Here is a 20,503-nt window from a genome sequence, read left to right on the forward strand (position 1 = left end):
GCGAGATGCTCAAAGACCTACTAAAAGTATGAGAGGCGATAAACACGGCCTGTTGGTTATGACACCTGCCCACAGTGCTGCGTTATCGACCGCCATCCGTACGCCGAGCCTCAGCCGAGACGTTCCTCCAACACACACACACAATAGGAGCTGACATTACGAACACACACAACGCTTCATAAATCCCAATTTATAGATTAATGTTACAAGGAAAGAGACCATGAGCTTTATTTCACAGCAATAACCATAACTGCAGGCCAGCTTCAGTGACGCCACATCAGGAGGAGAAGCATCAATAAAGAGCGGTGGTTTGGTAGACAAACGCGATCCTCGAGCTGGATGAAGCCGAGAGTGTGAAATATGCGATGAAGTCATGCTGAGAAATTTGATCGTAAAACATTTATATTGTAATTATTTTTTCATATTACAGTATTATGAATAATAATTACAAATTAAAAGCTATTCATATCAAAATCACGTTTTTTTTTGCTACATTTTTAACACATCTTTTACTCGTAAATTATATACTATGGTGGAATTTCAGCTTAAATAGTTTTTACTATTAGGATATTTTTCCACATCTGGACGTAATTTACATGATTTTCAAAAAAATACACTTTCTACTACTTCTTTCTTTCTTTCTTTCTTTCTTTCTTTCTTTCTTTCTTTCTTTCTTTTTTTTAGCATCCCCGTACTCGTTAAAGCCCTCCGGGAATTAAAAAAAAGCTGAAATAATCATCAGCGAAAGCACAGCGATGTTCTGCGGCGTGATTATATACCATTACGTTCTTTATTACACCATATGTCTTTTACATAATCAAGGCAGAGCAGGGCTTCAATTGTCCTCCTGTGACACTCGGCAGCGGAGTTTACTGTAATAAAACAGTACGACGGGTGGAGGGGGGGGGGGATACACACGCCAGAGAAATGCAGCTAGTTAACGAGGAGCTTGTGGTGAACATCAGACGCTACAGAAGAGTGTGTGCAGAAATCACAGATTGACACTGGAGACTCCTTTCTCACAGAAAACCTCACTAGGAATCAGCCAGCTCAATGAAGATCTGCTTTGCATGGTTTGGATGTGTGTGGAAGATCTCCTGCTAGAGCTCCAACCCTACTGAACACCTTAGGGATAAATGTGTATGCTGACTGCACCCCAGGAACCTCCTCACACTCCTGACTTCACTAACACGCTTGTGAGCACAAATCTTCACAAAATCTGGTGAAACATTTTCCCAGAAGAGTAGAGCTCATAATAACAGAAAATGGAGACTAAATGTGGACTGGATGTAAAAAAAAACAAAAAAAAATCTTATGCTCAGGTGTCCACAAACATTTGGCTAAATAGCGTACATGTTAACTTTTTAAAAGGTCGACAGGGTTAAAAGGTCAAGGTTTCTTCTGTTAAGTCCTTGTGATCCAGCTTGAAAACACGCATGATGGCGCTCGAGAAAGGCTCGTTAATGAGCCGAGGAGGTGGATCAGGTGCATCCAAGTCCCTCGAGACAGAATTAATCTCCTCTGGAAGATGGATCTTTAAGAGTCCACACAGCTGTTCTATAAAAGATGATACACAGTAATCCTGCAGCATTTTTTTTTTTTAATCTCCCTCAAATTTGTAAGCGCATTTAGCATTTTAGCGTTTAAAACCTTTTTTTTTTTTTCGACTGATCTTTGATGAATAACCAAGAAGCATTAGATGGACTAAAGCAAGTTTGGCACCAGTGTGAAGAAGATTATGGCTCAGGGGTTCGAGTCTAGAATGATGCTGTTTGATGCTACACACTCCGATCAAGGTGCTGCTGGAGTTGGTGTGTGTGTAGAGAAGGTTTTCCAAAACACCTCTCATGAGGGAGTAGAGAGTAAAAATATTTCCCTCTAATTTCACTCAGGGAACTGTGGACCTCCATGGTGATGAACCCACAACCTTCCAGTCACTAGTGCAAGATATTCACTAACTAACAAACCACAAATATCCACACATTTGAATACAATTTATTTGTAAGGCCAGGTTCCAAGCTAATATGAATTAGCCTGACACAAAGTTTTGTTTATAAATTAATCTGCACCATTATTGCTATCACATTAGCTAAGACAAGCTAACCTGACAGGAAATCACGTTCATAAATGTTAATATTTTTTATTTCAGCTACCTAACTAATATGTGCTAACGCAACAGAAGTTTAAATCTTATTCACAATTTGTCAAAATATTTACCTTATTAGTATGATCATAGCCTACAAAGATGATGCTAGCAAGTTAGAACAGCCATCAAATGTTCATCATTTTGTTAATGGTATACAAACACCATCAAATGCCCATATTTTTTAAAAATGGTATACAAAACATTTAACGAATGTAAGTTAAACACCATAAAAAAACATGCTAACGTTCACACTGTAATTCCAATGTTAAAGCTATCAGGTTAGGTAGCACAAGCTATCCTGATAGGATCTTTTTCAGATACAAGCTAACTGAGTGAATGTGACTGGGTTTCTGAGAAGATTTACGTTACTCACTATGTGGTCGGTGTTCTATAAAGTTAAGTAAAACAAGCTAGCATGCTAACTAGCTACAATGAGCAACCCTGACTGGATTTCTGAGAAGGTTAAAGTGGTTGGTCATAAACCTTATTGTTAACGCTAAAACAAGCTAACGCGACAGGATTTTTTTGAGGATTCGAAACGGCGTTCATAAATTCTTGATATTTTTATAAATATTAGCTGGCTAGCTAATCTGGAGCCAACTTGAGTTTGTTAACACAACTGAATTTCTCAGATTTTATTTATTTTTTTAATCAAATTCCTATGTATTTGAAATCCTGTCAGGTTAGCTAGCATTCTTACATGATAGCAGTGAAGATGTACTTATATGTGAGAAGTGGATAAATCCTGTCAGATTGGCGTATTTTAGCTAGCTAGTTGCCATTATAAGTGAAAGTATGAACATTAGAGACTGTTCTTTTAGACGTTCTGTCAGGGTTCGCTCATGTTAGATAGGACCTTGTCACTTTTGACTTCTAATGCTAGGTGGTTATTATTTAAAACACATGCGTGAGTAACAGCAAGAGAAGGAATGAAGAATTTTCTAGTGTGGTATGTGTTGTCAGTACACTCCAGCTTCACTAGATATGAAGAGCTGTGCACATCTTCATCGCCGTTCTCGAGGAAACCACCATGTGGCCTAATTAGCCATCAGCAACACAATAGAATAGCCTCTGTGTCCCTGTGCAGTCTGGGGTTCCTGAGGTTCCTGAGCTCGTAGGTAAATAACGGATCAGCGAGGAGAGGAGATGAGACAGCGTGGACGGGTCTCAAAGACGGAGAGAGAGAGAGAGAGATGTTTATAGAGGGATGAAAGGAGGAGAATCAGCACTGTATCTCTTTTTCTTTTTCTTTCTTTCTTGCCAGAAGTGGCTGCCAAGAGCCTCCCAGAAGGAGTGGGATGCCAAGGCTGGCTGAAATGTGTCTAAAGTGAGATAAGCTGCTGGGATGGAGCTCTCAAGACTCTTCAGAAGATCAGTCCGCCTCCGTCTCTCTCTCTCTCGCTCTCTCTCTCTCTCTCTCTTTCTCCCCCTCTCTTTCTCTCTGTGTGTATATTTATGATTCTTCCACATTAAGCAAAGATGGTGGACTCATAGGAGAGCGAGCAGCCATGACAGAATGCCACAGCTCACAATCTAACAAACAAATAGACACTATATTCATATCCACGCTGACACAAATCCAGCAAATAATAAACCAAACTGGTGTCCATATGGTCCTCTGACTCTTTCTCAAAATAAAAAAAACACGTCCATCTTTGAACACATTTCTGTCGTCCCCTTTTTTTTCTTGAGCGCACCACGACGTAAAAATGAGAATGCCAAGTGTAGATCTGAAGCGCTCGGAGGCACAAGCTCTCCACGGGAGCACTTCGAGATGGGCGGCCTGCCGAGCGAGGGATGGAGGGAGATAAAAACAGAGAGAGACGAGGGAGAACCGGCTGTCTAATGCTTGACCCAGCTACTTGAGACTTGGCTTCTGAAGTAAAAAAAAAAAGCGTTCCATCTCTCAAGAGAAAAGGGAAGAGAAATGGGATGAGGTAAAGAACAAGATTTCAGCGTTTAAGTGCTTGTCTGGTGGTGTTCCTGACTTTCTACACCCAGTACGTGTTAAATCGAGCAGGATGTGGAGCTTGAGATCATTTAAAACCAGCTCTGATTCTTGTGTTGCACTTTGTGGAATAACAAATTATTTGCGATAAATCGTAAAAAGATTTTCGTAAAAGAGATAATTAAATATGAATCCTCTGACATGATCAATGATCCAGACTTTTACTATGATATTTTCTGTACAATACAAATCTTAAAAGAGTGGAAAGCCATGCCTCCTTCACTAGTACACATTGGCAACACCTCTTTCTTTCGGACTAATAAGCACGATCACACTTCATCTCTGAAATTGACAAGCACAGAGGCCACACCCCTTCTCTTGGGCTAATAGTCAAAAAAGGAATGTCTGCTTTATTCAAATTAATAAGCACAAAGGCCACACCTCCTCACTTTTATACATAAAGGCCACGCTTCCTTCACTAAGGCAAATTAGCATAAAGACTACGCCTATTTAAATGAGACAAATAGTCAAAAATGCCACGCCGTTTACACATCATTCCTCCATCACTGGGACAAATGCGCATACAGGCATACAGGCCACGCCTCCTTCACTGAGACGAAGTCATAAACACATTTACATCCTACAGGCCACGCCTCCTTCACTAAAACAAATTGGTATGCAGGCCACAACTCTTTAACTGAGATGAATAGTCATACAGGCCATGCCTCCTACTGGCCACGCCCCATTCCTGAGATAAGCAGGCACACAGGCCACACCTCCTATAAGCCACACCTACTACAGGTCACACCTCCTTAACTGAAATGAATAGTCATACAGGCCACACCTCTTACATGCCACACCTCCTTCACTGAGATAAAGTCATAAAGGCCACACCGCCTTTAAGCATGACTCCTTCAGGACACGCCTCCTTTACTGAGATGAACTGGGTTACAGGCCACGCCTTCTTTACTGAGACTACAACATACCTTAATTTCTTAATGACATGAAACCCGAATTCTCTTATATCATGTGACGAAATTCTGCAGTGTGATTGGCCCAGTTCCAGAACTTCACGCTTCCTTTTTTCTGATGTCACCTTTAACGTTCCAATTTCACATCTCAGTGCATCACAATGCTGCGAGCGAAACTCTTCCTCGTCTTCAGACACACGCACACACACACATTACAAATGCAGAACAATTCGGCTGCAGGAACAGTGTGTAAAGTCTAAACGAAGGCACTGACTGCTCATGTCGCCTCTCAGGATCACTCATGGCTCATTGTCGGACTGTTGCAAGGTGTCATGTAACGCCTTTTCTCCACCATGTTTCTGTTTTTCGGCTTGTCAGCATTTTTGGTTTGCACTTTTTGTTTTCAGCATTATTTTTGTTTAGGGATTCAGGAAAGAAATAAACCAAATAAAGCCTGGAAATATAACCACTAACCACTAACATAATATACTATAGGAGAATGCTTCAAGCCAGGAACGTCATTTTTAAAAAGACTCAGAAGACAAAACACTTGGCTGTGTTATTCATCATTCATGGAGAAGATCATCAGAAGAACCTTAGAAACATTAAAGTGGATTATAAAAGGTTTACATGATGTATGGAACCAGTAGAACAATCTCCACTGAGAAAAGAGTCAGTCTGCTGAAAGTGGTTTAATATCTCACCACCTATTTGGTGCCGTAGTGAAGCAGAGGTCATTTATAGTTTCACATCATCATCATAATCATCATCATCATCATCATCAATATAATCCTTATGGAAAGAGAGCACATGCACATGCTGTTCTGCTGTAATGCTTGAAGATGACAATGAAGATGATGATGATGTTTAAGTTCAGAGTGACTTTTACCTCAGGTGATGAGACTGACACTAATGCAAATGATGCTAATAATGATGCTAATGATCACCATGGAGAATTCATAATTCTTTATGATTTAGCAGCAATTTTGTAGATCTTCAGCTGAGATGTTCTCCTCTTTCAGCTTCTGACGCTGAAGTGAAAAAGCTGAAACATGCTTTCAAAAGTGAAACAGTTCAGGAGCAGAAAATATATTGCTGGAAATGTCAGAGGCAGAAGAAGGATTTTTTTTCCCTCCTCACTCCATCTAACCCTTCAATAAAGCATGCAAAGCTAAACGTGTTCCGACAGCTCAGCAGGTCTGGAGAAGCTAAAATGGTGGCAAAGGACCTGTGTGGAATTCTCATTGTTTGTACGAGTTAAAAGTGTCTGACCTTTGTGTTCTTATGTATGTATGAGAAGTGGCTAGTCAGTCTGCTGATTTTACATCTAGAGTTCATACGGTCGCTAGGATCCATCCATCTCGGATTCTTATACTCAGAATCAAACAGCTCAAATCAAATAAAAAAGATTAGAGCATAACATCTGGTGCTAGTTTGCTAGACGCTAGGTTTGCTCTGATGGTTACGTTAGCCTCGCTCTCCCTCTTTATCATTCTGTCAGCAGCACTTTGTCTCACTCTCGGTCCCTGTCTCTCCCACACAGTATTTCACATTTCTGGTATCATGAGGAAGGAATGGATGATGTGAAATACTGCAGCACTGAAGACTGCATACAAACTGAGGGGGAGAAAAAAAACAAGGGTAATATAGCAATCAACGGAAGTCGATCTCACGCAAAACCGTACGTAATCATTGTATTTTAATATTAAATCCACATACACTTATTATTTATTTGTCTTTACTAATAACATATCCAATTATAACATAATCAATAATCCAGGTGTAGGTTTGAGGTGGTACAGGATGTTAGTGCACGATGTGCAGGTGAAGAACAGCCTCAGAGAGCATTATAATGGTGTAAGGTCTCACACCTAGCCATGGATTATCACCTTATACCATAGTCACTTTCCAGCATTAAGGAGTTCATGCTGTCACTGATGTTTGCAGAGCAAAACTGACTGAATGGATCAAAATAACACTCGACTACTAATGAATGAAGCTGTTGGAGATAACTGTGGAGGTGCTGTTCTTCACTCTTTTTCTCGTTTGAACATTTTCTTTGCCAGTTCCTCTCCAAATTCACACACAAAAAAAAAACTCCTCCATGGAGCTCAGTAAGGTCATTAGAAGATGTAATTTATGGAACTGGCAAAGGACGTTACTATGGTTACAGGTGTTACAGCAGCACTTTCATTTAGAACACTGATTCAACTACCTGTGTGTTCACACTCTGAACTTACACCTGAACTCCTTCCAACCAATCATATTCCACCATTCACATCTGAACTCCTCCAAGCCAATCATATTCCACTATTTATATCTAAACTCCTTCCAGCCAATCACATTCTAATAATCACGTCTAAACTCCTCCCAGTCAATCACAATCCAGTATTCACACCTTAACACCTACCAGCCAATTACAATCCTTTATTCAGACCTGAATTCCTTCCAGCCAATCACAATCCATTATTTACACCTGAACACCTACCAGCCAATCACATTCCACTATTCACATCTGAACTCCTTCCAGCCAATCATAATCCAGTATTTACACTTAAACACTTACTAGCTAATTACAATGCTTTATTCAGACCTGAATTCCTTCCAGCCAATCACAATCCACTATTCACATCTGAACTCCTTCCAGCCAATCACAATCCAGTATTTACACTGTGCAGGGTCGGTGCATTGGAGCAATTTTTTAAAGTAGTCTAATTAAACTAATACAGGACGCTACAATGCTTTTTTGCTAAATTGTTGGGTTTTTTTTCCCTATTTTTTATTTTGCTCATTAAAAATAATTTCTGCTAAAAACGTGTATTAAAAAACACAGTGTTGAATATTTTATTGAACTGAATAACGGGCAAATAAAGGATTAAAGATTCCCACCGGTGCACTCGATATTTATCATCCCGAGTTTGTTGTGTAACAGCCGTGTGGGCCTCCAGGACCTTTTCAAAACGCCACGTGACGGACGCCTTTATCCCACCACACAAAAAAACCTTCCCCCACAGGTCGATTGACTTCGAAGTCTTCAAACAAAACAACGCGCCTTCCACTCGTGTGCGTTATTACGAAAGGAAAGGCAGGCTTTTCTCCCCACATTAAATACAGCTAGTTACTTTGATTCCCCGTGGCCTCGGTGAATATAAAAGGTGATGGCATTGATCCGCGCAGTGTGATATTACTGCGAGGCGAGAAAGCGAGAAAGCCATTAGAGAAAAATCGCTGGAGGAGAACGCGCACGTCGATAGTCTAAATACGGCCCGAGCCAAAACAAGCAGGTGTCGCCGAGCGGCTTGTCTATTCATGCTTTATAGAGTTTTCACAGGAGCTTTAAGTGACATACTCAACTCCCAACAACACCCAGGACATCTGAGCTGGAGGGAGACGACGTGTCGGAATATCTCCTCGGAAAAATCCATCAAGTATACGGCCGTGTCACTTTGTAGTCACCTGACACAACAATATTAAATAAAACCTACATTCCTATGAAACATCCCGCCTCCTGAAACAAAGGCCACGCCCCTTTCATTGACCTCAGAAGATGTGGATTTCTCAGCACCATCACACTCGGGCAACATCACACCGGGTCTTCTTTATTGAAAAGCGAATGGTGTCCGATTGCAGCGCATTCTGAATAACTTCCGTACAGTCCACTCCCTTGGCCCTAACAAATTCTTCTGATCTGATTAAATGATGGAGCAGCACTTAAAATAGTGGCTGTGATCCAAACGAGCCGAGTGGAAAGGCAAAGCACAAAGTCAACAAGGGTGCATTAAGATCACTGTTGGAACACAACCTTGGATAGTTCCTGTCTTATTTCCCCAAATATTCAAACAACTGCAGAGTGTGATCGCACATAGCACACACACACACACACACACACACACACACACACACACACACACACTACATGAGTGTGCATGGCCCCTACAAGAAATCAGCCATGACATCACTTTTTAGCTCATTATAAACTAAAATGTGCACACGCAATCAACAGCTCCATGAGGACTTGAGAATAAGAATTATAACTTTAATAACCTGAAAACAACACAGCAAAAGACTCCAACACTCCTGAATCATCTCCAACACTCCTGAATCAGCTCCAACACTCCTGAATCATCTCCAACACTCCTGAATCGACTCCAACACTCCTGAATCGACTCCAACACTCCTGAATCAACTCCAACACGCTTCAATCATCGCCAACACTCCTCAATTAACTCCCACACTCCTGAATCATCTCCAACATTCCTGAATCACATTCAACACTCCTGAATCATCTCTTACACTCCTGTATCAACTCCAACACTCCTCAATCATCTCCAACACTCCTGAATCAACTGCAACACTCCTGAATCATCTAAAACACTCCTAAATCAACTCCAACACTCCTGAATCATATCCAACACTCCTGAATCATCTCCAACACTCCTCAATCATCTCCAACACTCCTGAATCAACTGCAACACTCCTGAATCATCTCAAACACTTCTGAATCATCTCCAACACTCCTCAATCCACTCCAACACACCTGTATCAACTCCAACACTCCTAAATCAACTCAAACACTCCTGAATCATGTCCAACACCCCTGAATCAACTCCAACACTCCTGAATCATCTCCAACACTCCTGAATCATGTCCAACACTCCTAAATCATCTCCAACACTCCTGAATCGACTCCAACACTCCTGAATCCACTCCAACACTCCTCAATCAACTCAAACACTCCTGAATCATGTCCAACACTCCTGAATCAACTCCAACACTCCTGAATCATCTCCAACACTCCTGAATCATGTCCAACACTCCTGAATCATCTCCAACACTCCTGAATCGACTCCAACACTCCTGAATCAACTCCAACACTCCTAAATCATCTCCAACACTCCTGAATCATGTCCAACACTCCTAAATCATCTCCAACACTCCTGAATCATCTCCAACACTCCTGAATCATCTCCAACACTCCTGAATCATGTCCAACACTCCTGAATCATCTCCAACACTCCTGAATCATCTCAACACTCCTGAATCATGTCCAACACTCCTGAATCATCTCCAACACTCCTGAATCATGTCCAACACTCCTAAATCATCTCCAACACTCCTGAATCATCTCCAACACTCCTGAATCATGTCCAACACTCCTAAATCATCTCCAACACTCCTAAATCATCTCCAACACTCCTGAATCATCTCCAACCCTCCTCAATCAACTCTTATACTCCGGAATTATCTTCAAAACTCCAGAATTAACTCCTACACTGCTGAATGCATTTATTTCGAGGTATAGAACGTCCTCTGACTCACTCTGCACCTCATTTGACACTTCAGCACCTGCATATCAACTCTTCATTTTCTACAAAATAACGTACATAAATATCAGCTCTGAAATCACTCTTCAGTTTAAAACATTTAAATAAACAAATAAACACAAAGAAATGCACATTTTACAGTGAATTTACAGTGAAACACATCACGATACTTTACAGGACTCTGATGCTTCTCTCAATCGATTTCAGGGTAATAATTTAATGATTAGAAATTAAATTATATTCATATAATATAAAATGAAACATTAATTAATATTATATACATGTGAAAAAAAACATACCTATGAAAGAATGGAAATGGAGATGAATAATTAATTAATTAATTAATTAATTAAATAAAATATCAGAGTTTATGGGATAGATAGATAGATAGATAGATAGATAGATAGATAGATAGATAGATAGATAGATAGTCATACCAATCCTTTAAACATTTTAAATATTATAAAATATTTTAAATTAAAAGAAATATATTTTTAATTATTTAAAAATTTCAAAGGATTGGTAAAATAATAATAATAATAATAATCTTTATAATAATCATAATAATAACAATAATAATAACAATATTAATAACAATTATTATTGTTATTATTATTATTATTATTATCATCAAGTGCTTATAATTGCGCGCGCGCGCGCGCGTGTGTGTGTGAGTGTGAGAGAGAGAGAGAGAGAGAGAGAAAGAGAGAGAGAAAGAGCTCACCGTTGCTGGAGATGCGGTTCTCCACCTGGGCGGATGAGGAGAAAGGGCCACTAAGTTGGATGTAGAGTCCCACACAGTGGAAACTCCGCAGCAGGAGCCGGAGAGCGCTCATGTCGCCTCTGCTGGAGGAGGAAGAGGAGGAGGAGGAGGAGGACACCGCCTCACCTTCACACCTTCAGGGTTTCACCGTTATACCTAGGATAGATCCACACCCGGGGAAGGAGGTATACTAGTGGCTAAGTGATGCTGAGAGAGAGAGAGAGAGAGAGAGAGAGAGAGAGAGAGAGAGAAAGAGAGAGAGAGAAGTAGGTTGCGCTTCTCCCCGTCGCTGCTCCGCAACTGCGCTCTCAGACTCAGCATCACATACTAGAGCGCGTGCGGCGGAGGGATACAGCGAGGAGTGAGGCGGAGTGATCGCTTCTCAGATATTCACCACTAAAGACTGACTATCTATCTATCTATCTATCTATCTATCTATCTATCTATCTATCTATCTATCTATCTATCTATCTATCTATCTATCTATCTATCTATCTATCCCAAGCCCTATAAAAAGTACATGTACAATAATAAATGTAAGATGTATTTGTTGCTGTTGTTATTGTGCGTGTTCTCCTCGTTTCTGTATGGGATTCCTCTGGGTTCTATGGTTTTCTCCAATTTTAGACAGATTCTAAATGTTCTGATTTGTCTATAAATCAATTGATTAATTTAATTTATATATGATGTACATGATAACTTAGTAAAGACATTCAATGTACAGACAGACAGACAGACAGACAGACAGACAGACAGACAGACAGACAGACAGACAGATAGATAGATAGATAGATAGACAAGCAATGTTCTAATTTGTTTATCAGTTATAATTGACTAATTGACGTTGTATGTGATGTACATGAGGTGAAATGTAGTGTACAGACAGACAGACAGACAGACAGACAGACAGACAGACAGACAGATATGTCCGTCACCTGCTTGTCCTGAGATGAAATGTTTAACTCAACTGTTTGGTTTCAATTGAGGCACACAAAGAGCTACAAGTCAACCAGGCGGAAAAGACAATTATTCCAGCATCTCTGAGGTGTGAAATTAGAGCCGGAGCACCGCCGCTGCCATCATGGCTGATATGAGGAGCGCGTGACTTCCTGCCAATTTAATATGCAGATTAGGACTCGTCTTATTACAGGTGCAGTTTGGATAGAAGAGGTGCGAGAGGAGCAGATGTTTCTGCCATGTGAAGGGGCGACCCGGGCCTTCTGTGCCAACACAACCGGCGAGACACCATAGGGCTGTGAATGGCATTGTCTTTCTCTCTTTTCTCTCTCTCTCTCTCTCTCTCTCTCTCTCTCTCTCTCTCTCTCTCTCTGTATTTACCGCTCATTTGCTTTTGGAATCTGGTGTTTCGGCTGAGCGCCATCAGCACCAGTCTGGCTCGAGTGTAAACACCAACATATACACCGTTTTTCTTTTGCATGCAACAGATGGGTTTAGTGTCCAAACACACACACACACACACACACACACACACACACACACACAGTGATGAGAAGATAAACAGAAGCAAGAAGAACACACACCATGTGATGCTGTTGTAGGAAATTATATACTGTAAGCATTCAGAAACATCCTGAAGTGAGATGTTCCTCTTCCACAGCAGCTACAAAGGGTTTAAATCTTAAGATCATGTTGTACATTTGTATCTGTTTATGGCTGTGTTTACTGATAGCAATATTCATGCTTTTTTGCCTCCTTTTTTGAACCCGGCGACACTAAGTAGAAGCAAGTAGAAGTCTGGGAGAAGTTTCTAAAAATTGGGGAACGGCTAAGGAACATCATAAGGAACATAAGGAACATAAGAAACATCATTTTACCTGTCGTTTTTCCCGCATGAACCCTCTGCATGTTTCTAAATTGAGAGACAGTGAATAAAGAAATAAAACCCCAAAACTTATAAAGCGGGGATTACTCACCGAGAGAGAGAGAGAGAGAGAGAGAGAGAGAGAGAGAGAGAGAGAGAACATCTACAGACCAGCCATTATTTCTTTCTCGTCTTTTGGATTAGTTTCCAGTGGGGAAAAAAACCCTAAATGTTGGCGAATTCCACGTCATTTTATTGCACTCTTTTGCACTGCATCGTTCACCAGTTTAAAAACTAAATATGGCTTTACAGATTCTGGAGAATCGCACTGGCCCACGATCCCAAAAGTAAAATCCTGCTTTAGATTCACAGAGGAAAGGATTAGCGCATTTGCAAGCCAGTGACCTTCAACTGTTAAATGTTTACCCCTCCCAATACACAAGGATTGAGAGAGAGAGAGAGAGAGAGAGAGAGAAGAGAAAAGCAATAAAGATGCAGAGACTACACCGAATATAGGGATGGCGCATTTGTGGATTCTGGCTAACTCGCTAGCTCAGCACGCTAGTCATTAGCGTAGGAGTGAGACTTGCTGGCTCATTACCGCTGGACAAACATCAAATTATTGACCATTAAATCCACACCGGGGGCCCGGAGGCAATTTCTGAAACAAGAGAGCGAGACGAAAGAGCACAAACTCGGAACGCAAAGTAGTTTAGAGACCTAACTGGTAACGGTGACTTCACATGAGACCTCGGTTTTGTTTTTTTTACATCTATTTCCACAGCAGGTTTGTGGGTTGTCGTTTTTTTAGATTCTTTATAAATAAGAAAATTATTGCTTTATTGAACAAAAGACACTACAGTCAGGTTTTGTTTGCAGATGACATGAACATGCAGATGGTTTACATGCAGATGGTTTGTGGTTTATGAACACATCTGTAACATTATTGACACATTAATAACACATTATACAGAATTATGATGCATTTCAATTGTATCATGTTTTCTTTTTTTTTATTCCAGACCTCCGACTTCCCATTTCCAAGATGAATACAGGACAAATAGGTTTAATAACAAAAAAAATGCATTTGAGTGTACAGTCTCCTTAATTAGGATTGACTATATAGGCCACGCCCCATTCTACTCCCCCTACTGGCAGGTAGTTAGGCCACACCCCCTCCTCCTTTGCTGAGACGAATGTATACAGAACCCATGATGAATCCTCCTGGAATAGGTGTACACAGGCCACGCCTCCTTTTTTTTTTTTTTTTTTTTTTTTACGTAATTCTAAGTTCCTGATTTCTTTTTTTCTAGATACAATGAAAACAGCATAAGTAGAGTCAACGACCAGGAAGGAATTAATTTTTTGAGGCATTAAAAAGTCTTAGGACTTATGCCATACGAACATGTAATTTTTTTAGTTTTATACTTAAATGTGGATATTATGCATCGATTGAAAAAGTGTGCATGGTGTAAAAGTTGGCATTTGTATCGCAATGGATCGTTTTGAACATTGCGATACATTTACACGTTCTCTCAGCACCGCAGCTGTACGTGTGCTACATGAATATGACGCATCACACTACAGAGACTGAGGCGTGTCCTGAGTCACACAGAATATAGATTAACATGGCAGAGGTAGAGCTGCATCTTCACGGAGACAGAAAAAAGAACGTCAGAGTTTCTTTCATCTTTTTATGATTTGCTGTTTGTCTGAACCAAAGAAAAAAAAGTGAACTGCAGAGCATCATTATTACCACGGCAACAGATAATAATATTAATATCAATAGTGTTGTTAATAATAATAATACTACTACTAATAATAATCCAAAAATTGTAATGCTGTGGTTGTTCATTGAGACAGAGAGCCATGGCTTCAGGAAGTCTTGGTCAGGATGAGTGTCTGATGTTCCTTGTGTTGCCATCATTTGGTTTGACAACATAAACACTCCAGACGACTGGAAACATGCGAGATTGGGTCAGGAAGTGCTCCTGTGTTGGAGATGCTCCATTAGAATGGAAATTAGAATTTTTTCTCCAGATAAAGAACGCTCGCGCACACAGACGTGACAAAGAAAATTTAATTACATGTTTTTCAGGTTTCATCACGTCTCAAAGTCTATACAAAATGACCTCGATATCCAAAAAGCAACAAAAACACGCATCGGCATCGACCTTCACATTCACTCAGCCTTGATCACTTCATCAAACAACTTTATTTACAGAGAAACCACAGGGTGCAGAATACGCTCGCTCGCATCCCGATCCGGAGCGTTAGAACTCCTCCAGAAGCTCCATGATGCGTTTCTGCTCGCTCAGCCGGTACTCCTCGTTCTTCCCGTCGCCGATGCTCTCGGCGTGTTCTGCAAAACAGGAAACAAAAACGCTGCGTTTTTAAACTTTTACAAACAAAACATGCTTTTCCCCCCTTCCTCCGATACGTGCTGTGACGCCAATTTATCACGTGACTGAGAAGTTTATGAGCCATAAAGAAGCTGTGGATTTCCACACAGCAGAGGAGGAAAGAGATGAAGAACAAATACTTAAGTAGATTTTTCTGGTATCAGTAATTTACTTCTTATACTTTTATATGTATAAATATTTTACTTTCACTCATTACATTTTTACACAAAAATCTGTTCTTTCTACTTCTTACATTTTAAAATCAGACTCGTTACTTCAGTTTGAATCTATTTGCTGACATTAATTTGTTCTCACTGCGCCGTTTTCAGCACATCAACATGTTTGTCATTGTGCAGCTCCTTCAATCCACTGGTGCATCATTTCCTGTCTCTCACACACACACACCACAGACGTAGACTAGTTTCTGAAGCTCACAATGAGCAGAGCAGAAGGCAGTAAGAAGTTTGGGGTTGATGTGGATGAGACAGAGGGAGTCAGTGATGAGAACATGACTGAGAACAGACACATTCCTGATCACCATCATCTTTTCACTGCTTGTGTTCTACATGGTGGATCTTCAGCCTGAATACATTCATTAAAGAACAACAGGTAGTAATAATCACTACTTTTTACTGAAGAATATGTCAGAGCACAAACATCTTTACTTTAACCTGAGTGAAAAAAGTGCAGCCAGAACTTCAACTTCTACCAGAATCTTTTAAAAACATCAGCATCTACACTTCTACTGAGTGAAGGATGTGTGGTGTATGTTCAAGCTATCAGAGTTTTGGTGCTTGTAAGAGTACACACACACACACACACACACACACACACACACACACACACACACACACACACACACACACACACACACACACACACCTATATATAAAAATAATTGTGGAGGAAAAGGGCTTCGGTCTGCAGTTTCAGGACGTGTGCAGACAAAGAGGTCTGCTTCAAAAGGCCAAATACGATTAAGAGCAGCACTTAAATCTGTACCTGTAGAACACACACACACACACACACACACACACACACACACACACACACACACACACACACACACACACACACACACTCACTATCTGAGCACTATTAATGCCTTGTTCTGCTTAACCCATCTCACACTCAACACATCACCACCTCTTTCTTCTCACTGCTCTCTCTCTCATTCTCTCAAAGGGCACTTACCAGGCGCGTGTGTGCGTATGTGTGTGTGTGTGCGTTTTTCCATACGACACTGTATGTTTCCATAAAATCTCATTCATGCGATTGACAGATTGAAGCCACGCCTCCTTCTAAACGGTGATTGACAGGAATATAGACCTACTCAAACACAAAGACTAAAGAGATACAGAAGCTACACTATTTCTCTTGGAATCAGTGTACAGAGCCTCGTTCCTCAGGACAGGTACAGAGGCCACGCCCTCCTTGTCGCTCACTAGGATTGAGACACACAGGCCACGCCTCCTTCTCCTTTGACTGATAATGAAATACAGAAGCCGCTCTTTCTTTTTCCTTAATTGAGCCAAAGGTAAAGTTTGAGATTAAAAACAGTAAACCTTTTTAGGCTTAAACACACACACACACACACACATACACACGAAGGCATGTTATTCGATAGTGTAGTGGTTTAGGGGAAAATGCAGGCATGGATTATTCTCTTAGCCCTTTCACGACTCGGTGCAGCATCAAACCTGCTTAAAAAGTATGAGCTGAAAAGAAGAAGAACGGCAGGCATGCTAAAGGGCACGAGAGAGAGAGAGAGAGAGAGAGAGAGAGAGAGAGAGAGAGAGAGAGAGAGAGAGCCATGAATCAGATGCTATTTGCATACAGCATAAATAGCAGTGGGAAGGATAATCCCCGCTTGAGCTCAGAGGTGTTGCAACCTTGCGCATCCCATACTCTCTCTCACACACACACACACACACACACACACACACACACACACACTCAGGCACAATTACACACTCAGATCACGGAGAGGAACAGCCGAAAGTCAGCCTACGCGAAGCTCGTATCAAGGGCGAGCTCACTCCATGATGCACGGAGACCGAGCCAGGCGGCGAACCTCCTGCTGCGAATCTGCACAAAACGAGCCAGAAAAAAAAAACCAAAAAAAAAAAAAAAAAAAAAAAAGGCCTGTGACTTTTGCTTCTGCACAAGCTAATTAAATTCCTAATCTCTGCAGCAACAGCGTGGCACGATTCCTCTTTTGTCCTAGTTACACATTTGATTACACCGAGGAAGTACGAGGGGACTGATGACTTGATTAACAATAAATTCGCTGTAATGAACGCCGGCTGCATTAAAAGAAAAAAGAAAGAAAAGCTCACGCTCGGTAAGAAGGAGAACAGTCGCGAGGATTATAAATCAGAGTAAAAGAATGCTCAGAAAGAGAAAAAAATGATGTACACACCAGGGTTGTGCGATACTGCCAAAAAAATTGCTTGCTTTGCGATATACTCGATAATGTCACATCATTAAAACAACAATTACGATATGATCTTAAACGTATATCGTACACCCCGGGTACACACACTCGCACTTTTCTTACGTTCATTTAATTTCAATTAAATATATGAATAATAAAAACCTCGTAATGTAAAATACAGAAAAGATAAGAAAGAAAAACGTCAGAATTAATGGCGTCGTTCGTTTGTTGTAAAACACGCTGCGGAGAATCGCTCAGATCGAATTCAACTAAATTATTCTCACAGAACCATATCACCTCGCATCAGAAGCTCCGTGACGAAGCTCAGATTGCGATCTAAATAAAAAATTTTATAAATAAAGTGGAAGATGGCAATCTCAGAGCTGCGTGTGGAGACGATCACAGCTCAGCGCCGGGACGTAAAGCCACCGCTAGCAGACGAAGGGGAAAAAAACAGAGGGGAAAAAGAAATCAGCCGGTGTATTTGATGGGTCAGTGGTCGGGGCTGAACACTTGACCCCACGACATGCTGCTTGATGAAATCCAGCCTGGAAAAAAACCCACCACAATCACACTGACAGCATGCGGACGAGAGGAACAGTGCTCCTGCAATCAGCTCGCATAATAGAGCGACAAAACCGAAAGCTTCAGAAACGAGAGAAAAGAACGAGAAACTGTGTTACCATTTCACAATCAGGAGCTGAACCTCGTCGCACGGCATCACGATAAAAACATTTAAACTACACTGTACAGAACGAATAATAGTTTGTATGGAACTATAAGATGGACCTTGTGTATTAGACTGATTAATCGTTGATTGCTGGAACTAGGCGCTGTCAGCAAAAATCCATAACGATAGTTTTTCCAGCTTCCGGTCCGACGTTATTACGAGAGCGGCCACTAGAGGCGAATCACTGACTGCACTCGCTGTCATTTGTAATAAAGTTCAGTACCATTTTACATGTGTAGATCTTTTTTTTGTGTGTCAAACCAAGTGTGGTATCAAAGATGTTCATGAAACGTTTGTGATGGAACCTTTAGAGGAGCCTTTTTTTTTTAACTAAGGAAGAGTTGAACTGAGACTCATATAGAACCATGATATAGATTTTTGTTGGATATTCTTTATGTTTTCTGGACCAGCTGGAAGTTTTATGGATCTACATGAATCTTTGTTGAATGGAAGCCTGGTATGAAACCTTTGCTAAAGAGAACACTGATATGATTTCAATCAAATGGTTAAATGGTACCTCAGTGAAAATGGACCCGGTAAAAAAAAGCATAAAACCATAAAAAAAAAAATGCAACCCTGATAAAGAACCATTGAAAAGAACTTTGATATGCAAGTGTTCAGTGGGATCTTGGCTCAGAACCATCGCGCGACTTACATTTACCTCAGTTATACAACAATTAAGGGTTAAGGACCTTGCTCAAGGGCCCAGCAGTGGTGGTGGTGGGATTTAAACCTATGAACCAAATTCTTCATCACTAAACAACCACTTTTCCCCTCCTGGGTGTATCCAGTCCCTCGAGGAAAAGTATCTCTGTGAGAGCTTCCAGTACACCAGGCCAAATGAAATATTCCGGTAGGAACTATTAAAATTGTGTGTGAATCTTGAACTTGTTCCAGGAATCTTAAAGAACCTTCAAGAATTTCCTTTTTCTAGACATTCAGCCAGAACTTTTGTGGCTTTTATTGTGCTAGTGATGGGAAGAATCAAATCTTAGGATGGAAGTTACCTTCAATTACTAGGTTTCTGAATCGCACCTCAATTCGGGTAAAAATGTATGCCAGATGAATACGTCTAAATAAGAAAATCCATTACGACTCTTTCTTTTCAGACTGGCCAAATCAGAGCAAAGCTAATTGGCCTTTAATGACATCTTTTCCCTGTTAACACTCTTGGTTTAAAGTATACGGATGACTATAATGTACCCCACTGCTACTCTTAACTCGACAGCGAGGGCGAAGTGCCAGCAGTGTTGATGCTCTGTGGTACCTCTGTGCTGTGTGGTCCTGGCAGTGCTTTCTCTCCACAGGCCTGCTCAAGGCCACAGCTGCTACAAACCCACAGCAGAAAATTTCAATTTATCACAGAGGTGGCAGCAATTCCACAGCGTGCCTCCCACACACAAGCTGCTCTCCAAAAGAAAGGGAGGAAAGAAAAAAACAAAAAAAAGAAAAGAGATGCCTTATGCATTTATTGGAAGGGTTTCTTAAAGGTTCTTGACAGTTTTATAAAAATAACACCTTACTGAAAATTGGTAGATCCGGAAAGTTATAAGGTACAGAGGAAATCTGTAAAGGACGTGTTTAAATGTAGAATGGGCATCGAGCACTAATGGTGATTGTGCTGAAGTTCATCCGTTATTCAGCTCGCATTTGTTGGCTTTTGGTGACGGAAGAAAATGTAAAGATGCACACAGGAAAGAAAAAAAAAAAGTTATCCATTCCATTGTTGAAAGTGAAAAGAAACCACTAATATGATTAGTTAAGGCAGGACGTTTGTTGGTACCACACCAACCGTGGAAAATAATAGAATCAGGATACAGCCATCTGACTGAATCCAATCTCAATGAGCAAAGCATGTTGAAGGAATGGTGAAGATCAGACCATACAGCTGAAAATGGCCTGAAATGGGTTAAGACATAGAGAACAAACCCAGACTACCAAGTAATTTGTAAGATTAAAG

General features: G+C 40.7%; 2 protein-coding genes across 2 annotated transcripts in view; both read right to left on the minus strand.

Annotated features, from left to right (window-relative positions):
• The window catches only part of LOC124399307 (V-set and transmembrane domain-containing protein 2-like protein), a 32,350-nt gene extending 20,877 nt beyond the window's left edge, over nucleotides 1-11,473 (minus strand). The window contains exon 1 of the mRNA XM_046870165.1: nucleotides 11,114-11,473. Coding sequence (XP_046726121.1) covers nucleotides 11,114-11,225 — 112 coding nt within the window. The 5' untranslated portion in view covers nucleotides 11,226-11,473. The remainder of the gene's footprint in view (nucleotides 1-11,113) is intronic.
• A 3,567-nt stretch (nucleotides 11,474-15,040) lies between these two features.
• The window catches only part of ctnnbl1 (catenin, beta like 1), a 25,550-nt gene continuing 20,087 nt past the window's right edge, over nucleotides 15,041-20,503 (minus strand). The window contains exon 16 of the mRNA XM_046869420.1: nucleotides 15,041-15,336. Within this exon, the coding sequence (XP_046725376.1) occupies nucleotides 15,248-15,336 (89 nt within the window). The 3' untranslated portion in view covers nucleotides 15,041-15,247. The remainder of the gene's footprint in view (nucleotides 15,337-20,503) is intronic.

This window comes from Silurus meridionalis, chromosome 16 (genome assembly GCF_014805685.1).
Source record: "Silurus meridionalis isolate SWU-2019-XX chromosome 16, ASM1480568v1, whole genome shotgun sequence".
Lineage (NCBI taxonomy): Eukaryota > Metazoa > Chordata > Actinopteri > Siluriformes > Siluridae > Silurus > Silurus meridionalis.